Genomic DNA, 19,506 nt, shown 5'->3' on the forward strand with positions numbered 1-19,506 from the left:
CGACGCCTCACAGTCTCTGATGGGGCCGCTTTCACAGACTTAACAGTGAGCGGCCCCCGCGTTTAACCAGGGCTCTGGGAACTCGGCATCTGATGGGGACGAGGAGGCTTCCAGAGGGAAGGCAGGGACTACTTGGAACCCGGCAACAGAGTGGCTCCGTTAATGGATTAATTCCACAGTGAGTTCAGTTCGGTAACAACAACCCCCTCCCCCCCCCCCTTCTCCACCCCCCTTTTCCCCCCCCTCTCTCCCCCCCCCCACCCCCTTTCCTCCCATCCATACCACTCCCCCCCTCTGTGAGTGGTATGGATGGGAGGAGCGTCTGTGAGTTGGGGGCTATGCATCAGTAGATAGGGCCGTTATGGGATAAAAGGAGCAAATTAATAATATTGATATAATATCAAGGGGGTAGTTAGCGTGTGTGCGGTGGGGGGGAGTAGTTAGTGTGTGTGAGACGCCGCATGCTGCGCCCCCCTCCCTGCAACCGCACGTTGGGGGAACAGACCCAACGGGTCTGCACTTGGTCTAGTACCATATATATCGGATGAAAGACACAAAAAGCTGGAGTACCTCAGCGGGTCAGGCAGCATCTCTGGAGAAAATAAATAAGTGACGTTTCAGGTCGAGACCCTTCTTCATATATCTGACTCTGGCTTTTCAACATAGTTTATGCGCTTGTGAATCTAACCGTCTTGTCGACATGGTAACCACTCCCCTCCAGCCCCTGCCCCCTCTGTTGTTGACCACTCCACAAGAAGCGTACAGGTCCCACTACCTCGCTTGATGGGCCCCTGCGCACTGACAGGTTGATGTAATAGCGAAGGCTTCAAGCTCAATTACAGTAAACAAGTCAGTCTCAGGATTGCAACCTTTTGATGAAATATGTAGTAAATTTCTCATCAGGATTCCAACCTGGTACTAACTGCGCACTTTATCACCGTGGTTTTCATTGCTCAAGTGAGATGGGCAGTCTGCGTAAATTGAATGAAAATAACCATTTTTAAAAAGGGGGCTTATTTATAGATTTGGTGATTGTCGGCTGAGAGGAAGCATATGGTGACTGAAGAAATTGCTGCTAATTTAAGTTCATTACACAGCTGTTTAGACAAGCTAAATAATAGATGATAAAGACGTAGAATTTCATTGCAAGCAGGTTAATATTTCACTGTAACATGATTGATGAGCACATATAAGCGATCTTGCATCTTTTTCTTTGTAGACTATCTGTAATAGGGATATGGTCAACTACTCCAGAGAATAACACCGAGCCATAGAATTTAATGTAGCTTATAAAATGCTTAAAAGCTTGCTAATCTTAAAGCGGAGATTGACAGATTTGCGATTAGTAAGGGTGTCAAAGGTTATGGGGGAGATGGCAGGATTGAATGGCAGAGTGGACACGATGGGCCGAAATGGCCTAATTCTGCTCTTACGGCTTATGAACATGAATTACAGTCAGGTTTCTGATTTTGAGGCCTCAGATTGCCCTCATAAGTTTAGCAGCTCAGAAGGCACCGCCTCAGAATAAATTGACGTACCTTTAGAAAGGAGATGAGGAATTTACCGAGTAGATGATGGTGAATCTGTAGAATTCATGGAAACATAGGAAATAGGTGCAGGAGTAGGCCATTCGGCCCTTCTTTCGAGCCAGCACCGCCATTCAACATGATGATGACTGATCATCCAAAATCAGTACCCCGTTTCTGCTTTCTCCCATTATCCCTTGGTTCTGTTGGCCCTAACAGCTCTATCTAACTCTCTCTTGAAAACATCCAGTGAATTGGCCTCCGCTGCCTTCTGTGGCAGAGAATTCCGCTTCATGCCGCACTTCTGTAGAGGCCAAGACATGGGTGTTTTTAAAGTGGGAAGTGATGTTCTTGATTTAAAAGGGCATCAAAGTTTACGGGGAGAAGGCAGAAGAATGGGGTTGAGAGGGGAAAATAGAATACTCCACCGTAATTGAATGGTGGAGTAGACTCGAAGGGCTGAATGACCTGATTTTGCTCCTATGTCTTATGGTCCATAGTTTTTTGTTCCCCATTTCTGCCATCAGAATACTCATTTTAAGATGTAAAAAAATCTACCTTGTTATTTCAGTCTTGCAAAGTGAGAGGTAGTGCCCCCTTTGGCATTCAGTGAGATGCTAGTTATTTATTTTCCTGCTCTTTAACGAAAGAATATCCCAAATAGGAGCAGAAATAGGCCATTAAGCCCCCTGAGCTGGCTCCACAATTCATCAAGATCATGGCCCTTTTCCCTCAGCGCTGTTCTCTGGCACAGTTCCCATATCTCTGGATTTCCTCAGTATCCAGAAATTGGTGTCAATGACCGAACCACCACACATTGCAGGCTATTGAATTCTGCAGATGCGCTATCATCTGAATGAAGACATGTCTCCATCTCTCTGTCTCCTGATGTCATAGAATTATCAGTTTAGTTTATTGTCACGTGTACTGAGGTACAGTGAGAAGCTTTTGCTGCGTGCTATCCAGTCAGCAGAAAGACAATACATGATTACATTCGATCCATTCACAGTGTATGGATACATGATAAGGGAAGAACGTTTAGTGCAAGGTATAGCCAGTAAAGTCCGTTCAAGGATAGACCGAGGGTCACCAAAGATGCAGATAGTAGTTCAGCTCTGCTCTCTGGTTGTGGTAGGATGGTTCAGTTGCCTGATAACAGCTGGGAAGAAACTGTCCCTGAATCTGGTGGTGTGCGTTTTCACACTTCTCTACCTTTTGCCTGATGGGAGAGGGGAGAAGAAGGAATTATACAGCACAGAAATAGACCCTTCCTTCAGTCAAACTTGTCCATGCTAACCACCGGAAACAAAAGGGGGACCAGGCAGCATCTCTGGAGAAAAATGGATGGTTGATGTTTCGGGTCGGGACCCTTCTTCCAGCTGGAAGCAGAATGCACACAATACTCCAAATGCGACCTACCCAAAGTCCTATACATCATGGCTGCAACATGAGTTCCTAACTCTTGTATTCAATGGCCCCAGCAATGAAGACAAACATACATAGAAACATAGAACATGGGTGCAGGAGGAGACCATTTGGCCCTTCTAGCCATTCATTGTGATCATGGCTGATTGTCCCCAATCAATAACCCGTGCTTGCCTTCTCCCCATATCCCTTGATTCCACTAGCCCCTAGAGCTCTCTCTTAACTCCATCCAGTGACTTGGCCTCCACTTCACAACTCTCTGGGTGAAAAAGGTTTTTCTCACCTCAGACTTCCCCTTTATTATACGACTGCTATACTACATACTATATGACTTAATTTAGTTTAAAGATACAGCGTAGAAACAGGCCCTTCGGCCCACCAAGTTGACGCCGACCAGCACAATAACACTGTCCTACACACACTTCTTTACCACCATATCTTCTCTTAACCATTCCTCAATGGACAACAGAAAATCACTCCCATCTGTCACCTCGCGCCTTCTCCAAATTGGTTGCTATTTTCTTTATAGTGCAAAAGTTGCTGACTTTCATTGCGCACTTAACAGTAAAACACTTAGCTAGTGTTTTATTCTTCAATTTGCTGATGCCCTGGTTAAAATTTCTTGGCTTGCATATTTCCAAAGGATTTTTTTTTTTAATACAATTGAATAAATCCCTAAGGGGAACATTGCACTTGTAACATTTTAATGAACTATCTAGTCAATTTTTCATCGGGAATCTATCTTGAAACTAACTACCTACTTTGTCATCGAGTCTTATCTTGCTCAGGTGAGTTGGACACCCCAGTTAAATTGAATCGAAATGATGGTTTTTATAATGGATCTTATTTATAGATTTGATCAGTATCAAGAGAGATGAAACATGTGGTGACTTAAGGATATTCAGCTAAGATTCAGGCAGGACTGTGGGATTAATCTCCATGTTTTACAAAGCTCGGTGTGGAACTTCAAGAATTGGGGCATGTATCAGAAATAGCCTGTAGTGTTAGTAATAAATTATGCTCTTGTCGAAGAAAGGCAACATTTAAACTGACTTAACATCGTCGAGCCCTACACAGTGTTAGGAGAACAGACAGCCTCAGTGGATCAATTGGACAGCTGGAAAATAAATTCAGGTTTTCTCACCCCCACCTCCATGTGTCCAGAAATGTCCTCTCCCCTGACTTTCAGTCTGAAAAAGGGTCTTGATCCAAAACGTCACATATTCATTTTCTCCAGAGATGCTGCCTGACCCGCTAAGTTACTCCAGTATTTTGTATCACCTGTTCCTTTCCCCCAGAGATGCTGCCTAACCCGCTGAGTCACCCCAGCATTTTGTGCCTATCCCGACCTGCAATGTTGTCTGTCCACTCCCCCCGCAGATGCTGCCTGGCTCGCTGAGTCCCTCCAGCACCTTGTATTTTGCTCAAATTTGTATTCCAGCATCTGCAGTCTCTTTGTGCCTCAATGATCCCGGTGAAGGCTGGGCAGCAGACTGACTTGTTCCTGGTTTTATTGATGTTGTTGCCTGAATGGTCTGGTGGTTCATTCTTCATGCAACAAGCTCACCTTCTCCAGAAAAGTTTGTCCTAACATCTACATCCATGTTATTATAATTATCTTAACTTTGCGATTATTATTATTAGGGTTGCACGGTGGCGCAGCGTTAGAGTTGCTGCCTTACAGCGGCAGAGACCCAGGTTTGATCTTGACTACGTGAGCTTGTCTGTACGGCGTTTGTACGTTCTCCCCAAGAACCCGCGTGGGTTTTCTCCAGGTGCTCCAGTTTCCTCCCACCCTCCAAAGACATACAGGTTTGTAGGTTAATTGGCTTCGGTAAAATTGCAAAAATGTCTAGTGTGTGTAGGATAATGTTAGTGTCCGTGGATTACTGGTCGACGCGGACTCTGTGAGTTGAAGGGCCTATTTCCGCATTGTATCTCTAAACTAAACTAAACTAATGACAAGATTGCTGACTGCACCATTCAGATTTGCTTTTGAACAAAATTATACATTGAAAGCTCACCACACTCTGTCCCTAGCAGTATACTGCTGTGGATTCGAGATTGGTTGTTAAACAGAGTAGGGATGATAAATGATTTTTGGTTTGGGGAACTGATCAGGGAGGTGCTGCAGGGATTAGTGCTGGGACCCCAGATGTTCACAGTGAATATCAATGATTTGGATGAGTGAGTCAATTAAAATATGTTCACATTTGACGCCAATCTAGATGGTAATGTGTGAGCTGTGAGAAGGATGGAGCAACACCTCAGAGGCTCGTGTGTTAAGTGAACGGACAAAGGCAAAGATGGAATATCATGTGGGAAAATATGAGGTGATCACGTTGGCTAAAAAACGACGAGTATGAGCTTTCTAAATGGATAAAACCTAAAAGGATGCAGGGGCGGAAAACCCGGGGGGGCCAGAGGGGGACACGTCCCACTCCCCCATGTTTTGAGAGGTGGGCGACATCCACCCCAGGTTTTTGTGATCCGTATTTTAAAATCTCCGCTTTCCGCGAGACAGTGGGGATGGGACTGATGATTTGAGGAGGGAGGGGGGTGGGACGGCAATTGGATGAGGGAGACGTGGCACAGACCTGCGCCTCATCCACAGGCAGGATCGATCCCGGCCGGGTCTCCGGCGCTGTCCCGAATGCCTGCCCCCCCCCCCCCCCCCCCACAGGTGGCCAGAGAGGTCGGGGGTCAGACGCGAGCTGTGCCCCCAGGCCCATAGCCAGCGCCGAGAAACAGCACTAAAACAGCTCAACTCTGCCTGTCCCGCCAGGTTAACCTGCCTGGACGTGCGGGAAATATGGCCAGCGCGGAGAAGCAGCGCTGGTATCCCGTCAGTCCAGACAGGGCTGTAGTTAACCCGGTGAGACAGGCAGAGTTGAGCTGCATTTAGCGCTGAATTGAGCCTCCGAAGCCTCGCTCGCGTGTGTGTGTGTGTGTGAGTGTGCGCATGCGCGCGCAGACGCCAAAAAATTGTGTCCCCCCTGTCCCCTCCATGTTTTGATAGCGAGTTCCACTCATGAAAGGATGATATATGAAGATATTAGTACGCAACAAAAGCTTTTCACTGTACCTCGGTACACGTGACAATAAACAAAACTAAACTAAAAATATAAGGAACTGCAGATGCTGTTTGAGAAAAAGAGACTCAAAATGCTGGCATAATTGAGCAAGTCTGGCAACATCTCTGGAGAACATGGAAAGGTAACATTTTGGGTCGGGACCCTTCAGTCAGATTGTGGTGGGGTGGGGGTGGGGGGGTAAAAGCCGGAAGAGAGGAAGGGCAGGACAAAGTCTAGTGAAGGATAGGTGGATACAGGTAAGAAGACTTTTTGATAGGCAGATGGTTGGACAAAGGTCAGAGATGAAAAGACAAAACGTGGCAGATAAGGATAGAAAACTAAAAGGGGGTGGTTTCTCAAAGAGACCTAGGTTCCCTTGTACATAAAAGTTAACATGCAGATACAGCAAGCAATTGGGAAGACAATTATTATGTTCACCTTGATCGCACGTTGACTTGAATATGGTGTAGAAATGCTTTGCGCCATTTGATCCACCAGATTGCTCCAAGGATGACGGATTTCTTACACAAGAAGAGGTTAAGAAGACCAGGCTTGTTGTCTTCAGTTTAGAAGAAGGAGGGGTGATGTGGTTGTAACGTCCAAAATTATGATGGAATATGGGGAGAGCTGGTTTCCCTGGCTGTGGCATCTTGAACCAGTTATAGTGGTATAGCATGGAAATAGGCCCTTCGACCCAACTCGCCCATGCTGAACTAGATACCCAATCTACACAAGTCCAATTTGACAGTGTTTGCCCCATATCCCTCCAACACAAATCTTTTCTATCCATGTGCCTGACCAAGTGTCATAAGGTCATGTGCTGCGATAAGATAGAACTTTATTTATTCCAGGAGGGAAATTAAATATATTAAATTATCCCAGGAGGGGAATTAAATGATAGGAGTAGAATTAGGGCATTCAGCCCAACAAATTTTGTCCGTCATTCAATCATGGCTGATCTATCTCTCCCTCCTAATCCCATTCTCCTGCCTTCTCCCCATAACCTCTGATACATGCACTAATCAAAAATCTATATTTCTGCCTTAAAAATACCTACTGACTTGGCCTCCACAGCCTTCTGTGGCAAAGAATTCCACAGATTTAGCACCCTCTGACTAAAGAAATGTCCCTTCATCTCCTTCCTAAAAGAACGTCCTAAAAGTGTATTTTAATTTATATTCATGTTAATAAGTGATAGGAGCAGAAATAGACCATTCGGCCCATCAAATCTACTCCACCATTCAATCATATCCTTCCCTCTCGACCCCATTCTCCTGTTTTCTCACCATGATCCCTGACATCCTTACTCATCGACAATCTGTCAATCTCTGCCTTAAAAATACCCAATGACGGCCTCCACAGCTGTCTGTGGCAATGAATTCCACAGATTCACCATCCTCTAACTAAGGCAATTTCTCCTCATCTCATTTCTAAAGATACGTCCTTTTATTCTGAGGCAGTGCTCTCTGGTCCTAGACTCTCCCACTCGTGGAAGCATCCTCTTCACATCCACTCTACCCAGGCCTTTCACTATTCGTTAAGATTTTATAATACCAGCCTCAACTACTTCCTCTGGTAGCTCGTTCCATATACCCACCGCCACCTCTGACTGAAAGTGTTGACCCTTAGGTTACAGTTTAGTTTATTGTCACGTGTACCGAGATACAATGAAAAGCTTTTTGTTGCCGTTAACGTCAGACAGAAAGACAATACATTGATTAGAATCTAGCCATTTACAGTGTATAGAAACATGATAAAATGTCGCTGTAGGAATGGAGATAGAAGAGTGTGGACCGATTGTAATGAGAATTTGTAGATCTGCTTCTGTGGCTAGCATGCAAATAGTTGCCTATGTTGGGCGCCATCTCCCATTAAATCTTTTCCCTCTCACTGTAAACCTATCTCCTAGATGCAGGAAAAATGTTCCCCATGTTGGGGGAGTCCAGAGCCAGGGGTCACCGTTTAAGAATATGGGGTAGGTCATTTAGGACTGAGATGAGGAAAAACTTTTTCACCCAGAGAGTTGTGAATCTGTGGAATTCTTTGCCACAGAAGGAAGTGGAGACCGATTCACTGGATGTTTTCAAGAGACAGTTAGATTTAGCTCTTATGGCTAACGGAATCCAGAGATATGGGGGGAAACGCAGGAACGGGGCACTGATTGTGGATGATCAGCCGTGATTTTATTGAATGGCGGTGCTGGCTCGAAGGGCCAAATGGCCTACTCATGTACCGATTTTCTATGTTTCCTCTGAGCCTTTTCCCCTAAAGTGTCAAAATGATTATGAGAACAGTTCCTATGCTAATTCAGTGCAAAAACTACTGGTTCCATCCCACAGCCCAAAACAACTTTTCCATTTGCTGCAAACTATTTCTCACTCAACTAAAACATAACTTTTTTTCCCTGTGTGTCCTAATTATAGTTCCTGCATGAGGTCTCTTTATCAGGTAGTGATTGAAAATCCACATGTAGAACATACATTTAATTTTCTCTATTAATACATTCCATTATTTCCTCGAAGTTGGTTAAATGTGTCAGTGAAATCTGTGCTCCCCGTCTATAATTAAACAATTTTCTCACGGAATATTAATGGTGCTTATCTCTAAAAAATAGTTATTACGTACAATCATCTGGAATTGTTTTCTCATTTTGTAAAGGAGTGTCACGTCTGCAGGTTTGGTGAAAGGTTAGAAACATTTCACCGCATCGTGTTATAACGGTTGTGTGTGTAAGGTCTACAAGCGAAACCTATAGAGCCAGTTGCCAGAGGAAGTACATAGATATAGTTCAAGTTCCAGTTACATTTATTATCACATGCACCGATTGGTACAGTGAGATTTGAGGTACATAGAAAACATAGAAAACATAGAAAATGGGTGCAGGAGTAGGCCTTTCGGCCCTTCGAGCCTGCACCGCCATTCAATATGATCATGGCTGACCATCCAACTCAGTATCCTGTACCTGCCTTCTCTCCATACCCCCTGATCCCTTTAGCCACAAGGGCCACATCTAACTCCCTCTTAAATATAGCCAATGAACTGGCTTCAACTACCTTCTGTGGCAGAGAATTTCACAGATTCACCACTCTCTGTATAAAAAATCATAAATCAGTCATACGAATAAAAAGAACACAATACACGATAGAGTTTCACATAAACATCACCACACCGCAAAATCAACATTCCCACTGTGAGGGAAGGTGATAAAGGCAAATTCAGTCATCTTCCTCTTTGTTCACCCGTGGTGGGGGCCTTTGAGCCCTCCGCAGTCGCAGGAGTGTTAAACAGGCCCAACACTCCGGCGATCCCTGGTAAGGCATCGCCCGCTCCGCGATGGAATCCAGTGCTGCGCCGCTGCTGAAGCTCTGGCCGGTGTCCGGCAGGAAAGGCCGCGCCAATCCAGATGGTAGGCCACGAGGAGGGGGCGAAGATGCGACTCGGAGAAAAGATGCTTCTTTTGCGATAGAACAGTAATAGCAACAGTACAGCACAGGAACAGGCCCTTCGGCCCGCAAAGTCTGTGCAAAACATCATGCCAGGTTCGGCTAATCTCCTCTGTCTGCGTGCAATCCATTTCTTTGCATAGCTGTGTGTGCCTATCTACATGCCACTATCGTATCTGCTTCCACGACCACCCCTGGCACCCATCACTTTCTGTTAAAAAAAACACTTGCCCTGTGCATCTCCTTTAAATTGGATAGGCGAGGTTGAGCGGGATATTGGCCAAACACAGGCAGGTGGAACTAGCGTAACCTCTGTAGACCCGGCAAAACTGATAATACGGCAAGGGTCTGGAACCAAGGGTGCCGGAAAATCAGTGGTGGACCTGTAATTGGAGCGATATATTGGGACCATGACAGATTAATCCTGACAGACGATACAGAGTGCTGGACTAACTCAGCGGGGCAGGCTGCATCTCTGGAGGACACGGGTAGGTGATGCTTCAGGTCGGACCCTTCTTCAGACTGAAGAATGGTTCCGATCCGTAAAGTCACCTGTTCCTTTTCTCCAGAGATGCTACCTGACCTGCTGAGTTACTCCAGCACTTTGTGCCTATCTCCGGTATTAACCAACATCTGCAGTTCCAGATTAATCCTGATTCAGTTCATGAGATGAAGAAAACGGATAGTGATAGAGGGTACTGGGAACCAGCGGCCCAAACTTAACTGTTCATTCCAAGCACGTTAAGTTTAGCATACGTCATATCTTTAGCTCAACGTAGAAACATAAAACAACGTAGCACAGGCCCTTTGGCCCACATTGTTTTGTGCCGAACATGACGCCAAGTTAAACTGATCTCATCTGTCTGTACATGATCCATGTCCCTCTATACCCTGCACTTCCATGTTCCTATCTAATAGCCTCTTAAACACCGCTATCATATCTGCCTCCTCCACCGCCACCCCTGGCAATGCGCTCTATGTCTCCATCACCCTCTGTGTAAACAAAGCTTGCCCTGGACATCTCTATTAAACTTTCCCCCTCTTACCTTATGAATGAATGAGTAAGTTTATTGACCAAGTATTCACATACAAGGAATTTGCCTTGGTGCTCCGCCCGCAAGTGGCGACATGACATACTGTGACAGTTAGGAATGACACATAAAACGTTAAACATTAAAAATAAAACATATCGATTAAACATGTGAATAATATAAAATACCAGGGCAAGAGTCTACAGATTTTTGGTTATTGAGTAGAGCTACTACTCGTGGCAAAAAAAACCCGTCCAGTATTGGCCATTTCCACCCTGGGATAAAGGTTCTGACTGTCTAACCTATCTATCTTGTCTCTCATCTACTTTCCAACCTCCGATGTCCCGGAGACAACAATTTAAGTCCATCTAACCTCGCCCTCTAATCCAGGCAGCATTCTGGTAAAGACCTCAAAATGTTATTTTTCCAAAAGAAACAGCTTCTGAATTTAAATAAGTTGTCACTGTCTACTTCCTTCAGACTGTTTGATTGATCTCTCATTCACGAAACACGGTTTCTGCAGATTAATTTTGGATTTGCCCTCGTCGGCTCCACCGTTTCATTTATTCCTGAGGGTTGACAGCTTTTCACAGTCCCTCGGTTCCTTTAAATTCCGACAAATTCCGACAATTGACTCTCACCACAGGTCTTTCCAGTCAGTTAGTGCCCACATTGTACAAAGGCTATTCAAGTTGCCTCTGCAACTGTCGTCATTTCTTCAGCATATTCATTCTTCTGTATACTCCCAGCATCATTTTGTATGCTGCGGCAACTAGAATATTGCGGTCTTTTCAGAGGAAAATTATGCCGCAATCTATAAATCTACACAGGATCACTTCATTGTGTGCAGGAAGGAACTGCAGATGCCGGTTTATACCGAAGATAGGCACAAAATGCTGGAGAAACTCAGCGGATCAGGCATCATCTCTGGAGAAAAGGAATAGGTGACACAAAATGCTGGAGTGATGCCCCTGTCCCACTTAGGAGACCTGGACGGAAACCTCTGGAGACTTTGCGCCCCACCCAATGTTTCCGTGCGGTTCCCGGAGGTTTTTGTCAGTCTCCCTACCTGCTTCCACTACCTGCAACTTCCGGCAACCACCTGCAACCTGCGGGAACCGCACGGAAACCTTGGGTGGGGCGCAAATTCTCCAGAGGTTTGCGTTCAGGTTTCCTAAGTGGGACAGGGGCATAACTCAGCGGGTCAGGCAGCATCTCTGGAGAAAAAGGAATAGTCTGAAGAAGGGTCTTGTCCTGAAACGTCACCCAGTCCTTCTTTCCAGAGATGCTGCTTGTCCCACTGAGTTACTCCAGCATTTTGTGTTTGCCTTCGGTGTAAACCAGCATCTGCAGTTCCATTGTACACTGCTCTTTGGTTTCTTGCATCCTTGCTCAGAGCTGTTCCCAAACCAAGCTGTGATGCAGCCTGACAGTGTGGTTTGTATGGTGCATCTGTACAAGTTTGTAAGAGTCATTGGAGACATGCCTATATCCTCAGTCTCCTGAGGATGTAGAGTGTTGCTTCAATGTGCTTGGTCCATGAAAGATTGTTGGTAATATTCATGGCCAGGAGCTTGAAGCTTTGAACAATTTCCACTTCGGCACCATTGATGCTGATTGGGACATGTACTCCACCACGCCTCCTGAGGTCGTGAACTAGCTCCTTCCTCTTGCTGACATCGAGGGGGAGGTTATTGCCTTGACACCATGTTACTAAGCTTTCTATCTCTACCTACGTTGGAGAAACCGAACAACAGATCTAGTGATCACTATGTGAAACACCTTTGTTCCATCTGTGGGAGCCACCCAGCCAGTTTAATGCACCTTCCCATTTCCATTATGACCTCTGTGTCTGAGGCCTCTTCACTGTTGCAGCAAGGAACAGTTGAGAGGGATATGGGCCAAATGCGGACAAACTGCACTACCCCTGAAAGCCAGCGTGGTTGGCATGCAGAGGGTGGACCAATGAGCCTGCTTCCATGCTGTACCGCTCTGTGACTCCGACAACGCCCAACAAACTCAAGGAACATCTCATTTTTCATTTAGATAGCCTGCAGGTTGAAATTGAATTTTCATCTTTACATAACTTTCTTTCCGTGATATCCAGACTGGCCATTTGTCATTCCTCGTCATCCTGACTGTAATGCCTCATTACTTTCATTACAAGGAGCAGCACGGTGGCGCATTGGAGGAGTTGCTGCCTTACAGTGCCAGAGACCCGGGTTCGATCCTGACTACAGGTGCTTGTCTGTACGGGGTTTGTACGTTCTCCCCGTGGCCTGCGTGGGTTTTCTCCGGGGTCACCAGTTTCCTCCCACATTCCAAAGACATACCGATTTGAAATTGAATTGGCTTGGTATAATTGTAAATTGTCCCTCGTGTGTGTGTAGGATAGTGTTAGTGTGCAGGGATCGCTGGTCAGCGCCAACTCGGTGGGTCGAAGGGCCTGTTTCCATGCTGTATCTCTAAACTAGATGACCATATAACACTGCAGAGCCTTCACAACAGCAGCAACCACAGATAAAGGATTTTAACTTTCCCTTAACCACATTATCTCACCCTATCAGAGAAATGCCCCCTTTCCCCTGCCTTCTCTGCTGCGTTGACTAACTTGTTTCTCTTTCTCAATTCTGTTGAAAGATCTCAGATCTAAAATCATCCAGTATTTTCTCTTGGCACAGATGCAGCCTGACCTGCCGTGTTCTGCCGGCATTATCTGTTTGCGTTTTAAAACTCTAGAGATCATGCAACGCCTCTTTAACCTGGATGGTGCCTGAATTGGCACGAACATGCTTAGGATAGAACATAAAGACATGCATCATAGAAACAGACCCTCCGGCCCATCGTGTTCACATTATGCTTCAATATATTCTGAACAAGGGTTCTGACCCGAAACGTCACCTATTCTTTTTCTCCAGAGGTGCTGCCTGACCCGCTGGGTTACAGCAGCATTTTGTTCACAAGTTCACAAGTGCTAGGAGCAGAATAAGGCCATTCGGCCCGTCAAGTCTCCGCCATTGAATCGTGGCTGATCTAGCTTTCCCTCTCCACCCTATTCTCCGGCCTTGTGTGTATTTTCAGTGTAAACCAGCATCTGCAGTTCCTTCCTACCCACGTTATTGTCTTTATTATGTATCTGTACATTGTGGATGCTCGATTTTAATCATGTATTGTGGAGGTTAGGCCACTCCCCATCGGCTCTTGAGGGACAGGGTCGGTTGTCTGGCCAAGGGGATTCCCGGTTGCTGCTCAGGGGTGTTCTGTGTGTTTGCCAGGCTTGATTAAAGGACGTCTGAAGGTGCCTGGCGTCTAGCCTTTTCCTGACCTGGTCCAGGCCACTACAGTATTGTCTTATCGCTGACTGGTTAACGCACGACAAAAAACTTTTCACTGTATCTCGGCACACGTGACAATAAACTAAACTAAACTACACATCCTTCAACTAATGTCATTTAATTCTCCCCACGTTCCCCATAAACACCCCCACCCACATTCTGCCAGTCACCTACACAGAGGTACACACCTACAAGAGGGCGCTCTATTCGAAAGGAGGTGAGGAGGAACCTCTTTAGGCAGAGGGTAGTTAATCTGTGGCACTCATTGCCACAGAGGGCTGTGGGGGCCAAGTCAGTGGATATTTTTAAGGCAGAGATAGACAAATTCTTGATTAGAACGGGTGTCAAGGGTTATGGGGAGAAGGAAGGAAAATAGGATTAGGAGGCAGAGATCAGCCATGATTAAATGGCGGAGTCGACTCGATGGGCCGAATGGCCTAATTCTACTCCTGTAACTTGTGAACCTGTGAACCAGAGGCAACTTATAATAGCCTGCTTGTCATTGGGACATGGGATATAAAACCTGAGCATCCAAAAAAATCCACACAGTCACAGAGAACGTGCAAACTCCACACAGACAGCACCCGAGGTAAGGATTGAACCTGGGGCTTTGCAGCTGTGAGGCAGCGGCTCTACCAGCTGCGCCACCGTGCCGCTCCCTACTTGTACTGATTTCAAAGAGTGAGCATAATGAGTGTTTTCTTAAGCTGTTGCCTTGTCTCTTCTTGCCTCAGCGGAGTTCCCTTCTGGATCAGGTTGCCGTAAGACAAACAAGCACCAGAAAAAAAAAAACACGTGTGGCACCAAGTGTATGATTGACTTGGAAACAAACTCTCCCATAATAGGCAGCAGATGTGCAATACCCAGAGGGGAGATAACCAGCAAAAGGCAATTGTGTGGTCAGAAGAGCACTGCCTTTTGTATTGCACACAAAGAGCATTGCTTGTCAACTGCATTTGTGGTGACTCGTCAACATCTCTTACGTACAGATGTCGGTTTGTATGATTTGGACAATTGATAATTGATAACAGTTCAGTTTAGCGACACAGCACGGAAACAGGCCTTTCGGCCCACCGAGACCATGCCGACCAGCGATCACCCCGCACATTAACACTCTCCTCCACACATTAGGGACAATTTTCATTTACACCAAGCCAATTCACCCACAAACCCGGACGTCTTTGGAGTGTGGGAAGAAACCGAAGATCCTGGAGAAAACCACGCGGTCACAAGCAAAACGTACAAACTCTGTACAGACAGCACCCGTAGTCAAGATTGATCCAGGGCCTCTGGCGCTGTAAGGCAGCAACTCTGCTACTGCGCCACCGTGCCCCCCCCCTCTAACCTGTATACTTTGGAGTGATGATATAACTTTTGATATGTTTTGACGGTTACTGAAAAACACTCTGATTTGTAGCCTGCCGTCTCCTCAAACTGATTAATAGCAGTATTACATATTTGCTCTCTGTTTAGAATAAGTACAGGTGCACAACCTTTTATCCGAAGGTTATCCGAAGACAATCTGCTGCTGCCTGCCCGCTGAGTTAAAAAAGTTCCCACGGTAGACACGATACACAGTGTATCGTGAGTCTTGCATGAGAACTTTTTTAACTCAGCGGGCAGGCAGCAGCAAATTGTCGCTCCCTTAAGTTTCACCCCACCTACACCCCTCTGCTTCCCAGCCATGTGTGTGACCCCTTCCCTCCCCTCTCCAGCTCCCCGCTCATTGCACCGGCGCGGGGGTTTTGCACTGTCTTCACGTCGGAGCTAGTGCCAGTCACCGGAGACGTCAGGACCAACGGGACACCGGCCCCCAGGCCCACTGCAAGCACGGAGATCCCAGAGACCCACAGCCAGCAGCAGCCCAGCCCCGTTCCAATTCCAGAGGAACACGCTCCCCGTAGGGACAGAAGCTGATGGTGTGCAAGGTGCGTCTTGGTCTTGAGGTTGCGGATGAGGGGGCGCAGCTCGGGCTGTGACGTCTCCGGCCCCCCCCCCCCCTGTACAGGAGCTGAGACTGGGAACTGTGGGGTTGTTTGCAGTTGCAGAGGGAGGGGGCAAGGGCGGTACAGTTCCCAGTCTCAGCTGCAGTCCAGAGGGGTGACCGGAGACGTCAGGACCAACGGGACACCGACTGCAAGCACGGAGATCCCATAGACTCACAGCCAGCAGCAACTCTAGCCCAGCCCCGCTCCAACTCCAGAGGAACCCGGGTTGCGGATGAGGGGGTGCAGCTCGGGCTGTGGGCGAAGTGCCACTTGTCGCTGTAGCGGCGCATCGGGGAACGGGTTCTTGTTGGTCCTGACGTCTCCGGCCACCCCCCTGGACAGGAGCTGAGAGACGTCAGGACCACCAGAAGCCGCTCCCCGATGCGCCGCTACAGCGACAAGTGGCAGTTCGCCCACAGCCCGAGCTGCGCCCCCTCATCCGGACACCGACCCCCCAGGCCCACTGCAAGCACGGAGATCCCAGAGACTCACAGACAGCAGCAACTCTAGCCCAGCCCCGCTCCAACTCCAGAGGAACCCGGGTTGCGGATGAGGGGGCGCAGCTCGGGCTGTGGGCGAACTGCCACTTGTCGCCGTAGCGGCACATCGGGCAGCGGATTCCTCTGGAGTTGGAGGGACAGGGAGACACAGCGGCTTTTGAGAATGGTGGGCAATCACTTCCAAAGTTCTGCCCACACAGTCAGTACACCTCTCCTACACTTGTCTCCCGCACTAAGATTATCTCGCAGAGAATGATCCCAGCCTAACCCTCCCTATTCTCTCCTATTCTGCAAGAAAAAACTACATTGAAGACTCAAACTCGCGATCGAGTAACTGCCGGGATCGAGGCGCAAACTCGCGACCTTGCGGATATGAGCCGAGCACTCTACCACTGAGCCGGCCGTTAAAATCTACGCTAAAAATCTTCCATTCCGAAAGCCGAAAAATTCTGAATTACGAAAAGTGTCTGGTCCCAAGGCTTTCGGATAAAAGGTTGTGCACCTGTAGCTGAGTTGAAAAGAATAGGTAACCTGTCCTACCTAAGTGATGTAGTATGTACCAAATTAGATATTATCTATGTTGACTAAGATGTGCATACTTATAAAAATAATCTTCATGCAATATTATATTCATCATTTAATTTAATCCAAAATGCAAACAATCCGGAATCATATTACTTACAATGTGGATTTGAAGTGTTAATTGGTTGTTTGGAAATATGTTCTAAAAAAATTGTTGGACACCATTGTTGGTGATGCAGTTGCCTTGGATTTAAAAGGATCTCCTTCCTACATTAACAAATATATATCATAACAATTTCCTACTTTAAGACTTGTCCCACCCCGGTCATTCTTCCTTCTCCCTGATCCAAACCAGCAGAAGGTACAGAAGCAGAAACTGCGCGCCACCAGACAGCTTCTTCCCTTCTGTCATCAGTCTACTGAACGGTCCTTCCATAAGCTAGGGTACTGTCCAATTCATCTCTACCCCCATTGTGGACATTGGACTTACAGCAAGATTTGCAGCGTTAAGGTGCTGTAACTCCTATTGCAAAACAGGTGGTTAACCAGGATTAAAGGTTGCACGGTGGCGCAGCGGTAGAGTTGCTGCCTTCACAGCGGCAGACTATGGGTGCTGTATGTACAAAGTTTCTACGGCCTCCCTGTAACTGTGTGGGTTTTCCCCGGGAGCTCCTCTTTCCTCCCACACTCCAAAGATATACAGGTTTGTTGGTTAATTGGCTTTGGTAAAAATTATAAATTGTAAAACTGGGTTGGCGTGGACTAAGTGGGCTGAAGGTCCTGTTTCCACATTGTATTGTATATCTAAAGCCTAACGCTTGTCAGGCAACATTTGGCACCAAGAATTGTCTTGTTCTTGTACTTGTTCACATACAATGTATTCCCTGGGAATGGAGGGCTATGGATTATGTGTGGTATTAAGTTTGGCATAGACATTGTGGGCCGAAGGGCCTGTACCTCTGCTGTACTGTGTGTTCTGTTCTAAGCTGTAGTTTTCTCCAAAGTAGAATATTTGTATTCCCTGGAATTTAGAAGGAATGAGAGGGGATCTTATTGAAAGGTATAAGATTATTAAGGGATTGGACACACTAGAGGCAGGAAACGTGTTCCCAATGTTGGGGGAGTCCAGAACCAGGGGCCACAGTTTAAAAAATAAGGGGCAGACCATTTAGAACAGAGATGAGAAAAATGTTTTCATCCGGAGAGTTGTGAATCTGTGGAATTCTCTGCCTCAGAAGGCAGTAGAGGCCTATTCTCTGAATGCTTTCAAGAGAGAGTTAGATAGAGCTCTTAAAGATAGCGGAGTCAATGGATATGGGGAAAAGGCAGGAACGGGATACTGATTGAGGATGATCAGCCATGATCACAGTGAATGGCGGTGCTGGCTCGAAGGGACAAATAGCCTACTCCTGCACCTGTTGTCTATTGTTTGATTCTTGAAGAGAACAAATGAAGCTACATTTCACTTTTTTCCCTTAATGTAAGTTGATATGGTGACAGAAGACTCCTTTGCATAACAATATTCTTTAGACTCTATCAACGGCATAAAGATGGGATTATTTGTCTGAAGTCTGAAGAAGGGTCTCGAATGGAAAAATCACCTATTCCTTCACTGCCTGACCCGCTGAGTTACTCCAGCTTTGTGTGTCTAACTTTGGAATTATTTCCCATTCCATTTGATAGTTCTGTTCCCACAGCCTGTTTTAAGAGTGGTCGTCTGTAAAGTAAATGATTTCTATTTCTCTTGCAGAGTATCCCGAAGCCCATAGCATTAGAGCCGTGTTTTGGCAATAAAGCAGCTATCTTATCGATATTTGTACGACTACCAAGAGGATTGGGAGGAATCCCACCGCCTGGACAGTCAGGTTAGTAACAATATTCCACTTCATTTGTAACAATCGTTATTATGTTTTAAGCCATTTTTGACACTTGCCAAACAGTGGGCGGCACAGTGGCGCAGAGTTGCTGGCTTTCAACGCCAGAGACCCGGGTTAGATCCTGACGACGGGTGCTGTCTGCACGGAGTTTGTACCTTCTCCCTGTGACCGCATGGGTTTTCTCAGAGTGCTCTGCTTTCCTCCCCACATTCCAAAGACGTGCAGCTTTGTGGGTTAATTGGTTTCTGTAAATTGCCCATGGGGCATAGTGTACGGGGATCGCTGGTCGGCACGGATGCAGTGGGCCGAAGGGCCTGTTTCCACGTTGTATCTCTAACATAATCTGAATGCTGAAATCAAAAACGTGTCTGTATAAGGTGTCACGGTTTAGGGTGCAAGGAAACCATCAAGGTGTTTTGCTATCTAGCGTGATCTTTGACTAGGGTGGAAGTTAAAAGATTTCTGATTATTTTATTAGCTTAGAGATAGAAGTAAACATACATGTTTTAATGACTATAAAAAGATATTTCATCTGCCGTGATTTCCCCTCTGTATCTCAATGCTGCCTCATCCATCTTTGATCCACAACCCCTTGATACCCTTGCATGATAAAAACCCTGCCAATCTAGCTGGCTTTTGATGCAAACCATGACTTATTTAACAAAGTTCCCATCTCTGATCTGTTAATGTTTGCTAGTTCATCGCCATGTTATTTGGAACAGGGCCCTTTTAAACTCTGAATTTCAATATTTTACAGTTCAACTTTTCTTTTTACTCTTCACTGC

At 46.3% G+C, this 19,506-nt stretch overlaps 1 protein-coding gene across 1 annotated transcript in view; it reads left to right on the plus strand.

Moving 5' to 3' along the window:
- The window catches only part of atrn (attractin), a 346,003-nt gene that overhangs the window by 323,990 nt on the left and 2,507 nt on the right, over positions 1–19,506 (plus strand). Inside the window, exon 28 of the mRNA XM_055642697.1 lies at positions 18,595–18,709. Coding sequence (XP_055498672.1) covers positions 18,595–18,709 — 115 coding nt within the window. The remainder of the gene's footprint in view (positions 1–18,594; positions 18,710–19,506) is intronic.

This window comes from Leucoraja erinacea, chromosome 1 (genome assembly GCF_028641065.1).
Source record: "Leucoraja erinacea ecotype New England chromosome 1, Leri_hhj_1, whole genome shotgun sequence".
Classification (NCBI taxonomy): Eukaryota; Metazoa; Chordata; class Chondrichthyes; order Rajiformes; family Rajidae; genus Leucoraja; species Leucoraja erinaceus.